Consider the following 1,461-nt stretch of genomic DNA (forward strand, 5'->3'; position numbering starts at 1 on the left):
TCAGCAGGATGCAGATGTATGACCTGCATGGTCGGGGAAGGGGGAAGAGTTTCACAGCACATAACAGAGACTTTTGTCACTGCCAAACACTCGGGTTTTCGTTTTGCCCCTCTCGGTTCAGGTTTCCAAGCACTGCAAGGATTCAACATAGCAAAAGGTTACCAGAGGTGTGGAACAAGAGGGTGCCAGAGAACAACAGGGCTGTGATTTAGCAAGGGGAAGAAGAAAGAAGAGAAGCATAAGAAGAGCTGTGCTGATGCCCTAAGGCAAACCTCTGCTGGTGCTGCTGGATAGAAAAGTTCTGGATACCCGTGAGGCTAATGAGTTAATGAAAGGAGAAGCTCTGTGGTGGCTAAAGTGCAATGTAAATAATGTGCTCCAAGGAGTCTATGAAGGGCAGAGCTGCCTTTAATAACCTATTATGTATTATCAGCCACCCCATTGTACCTTCTGGCATGGCAGGGCGTTGGGTGCGGTGTGGCTGAGCGTCAGCCCTCATTAGTTCATTGCCAGGTCATCTCTGGGGAGGAAGTGTTCCCTGTTTACAGGAAATGCAGGACAAGGGCCAGAGGGCCAGTCTGAGCACAAGCTGAGGCCACCAGAGCTTACCGCCCCTCCAGCATGCCGTGGAGAGCAGGGAGAGGGTGTGCCACTTGTCCGAGGCCCAAGGACGCCGTGTTTTGTTTTCAGGCATGTCCAGCTTTTACTTTGGCTTTGTTTTTTCTAGAGGTTTAAAGCTGCAGGATCGGGCAGGGCTGCTGTGCCTGCAAACAGCGGCGTACCCTGGGGTACGTGTGGCTGAGCATGAAACATGGACTGGCTCTGCAGGTTTTTGCAGGTGCCTTGAAGCAGGAGCAGCACATCCAGGAATTCTGAGGGGGCTGGCGGGCGTGATCACCAAGCCACTTTCCATCATTTACCAACAATCCTGGATAACAGGGGAGGTACCAATGGACTGGAGCTAGCCAACGTGACACCCGTCTACGAGAAGGGCCAGAAGGAGGACGCAGGGAACTACAGGCCTGACCTCAGTGACAGGGCAAGTCATGGAGCAGGTCATCCTGAGTGCCATCACGTGGCATGTAGAGGACAGCCAGGTAATCAGGCCCAGTCAGCACTGATTTCTGAAGGGCAGGTCCTCTTTGACCAACTTGATCTCCTTCTGTGACAAGATGACCCACTTAGTGGATGAGGAAAGAGCTGTAGATCTTGTTTATCTGGACTTTAGCAAGGCCTTTGACACCGTTTCTCACTGCATTCTCCTGCAGAAACTGGCTGACGATGGCTGGATGTGTTTGTTCTTCGCTGGATAAAAAACTGGCTGGATGGCCGAGCCCAGAGGGTGGTGGGGAATGGAGTTAAACCCAGCTGGTGGCCGGTCACAAGTGGTGTCCCCCAGGCCTCAGTTTTTATCAATGATCTGGATGAGGGCACCCTCAGTCAGTTTGCAAATGACACCAA

General features: G+C 52.2%; 1 protein-coding gene across 1 annotated transcript in view; it reads left to right on the forward strand.

Moving 5' to 3' along the window:
- Positions 1-1,097, forward strand: part of LOC104493229 (FYVE, RhoGEF and PH domain-containing protein 5-like) — a gene marked incomplete at its 3' end in the record, with an annotated part of 22,262 nt that extends 21,165 nt beyond the window's left edge. The window contains exon 3 of the mRNA XM_010135878.1: positions 940-1,097. Within this exon, the coding sequence (XP_010134180.1) occupies positions 940-1,097 (158 nt within the window). The remainder of the gene's footprint in view (positions 1-939) is intronic.
- Positions 1,098-1,461: the final 364 nt, after the last annotated feature.

This window comes from Buceros rhinoceros, unplaced genomic scaffold (genome assembly GCF_000710305.1).
Source record: "Buceros rhinoceros silvestris isolate BGI_N320 unplaced genomic scaffold, ASM71030v1 scaffold8015, whole genome shotgun sequence".
Lineage (NCBI taxonomy): Eukaryota > Metazoa > Chordata > Aves > Bucerotiformes > Bucerotidae > Buceros > Buceros rhinoceros.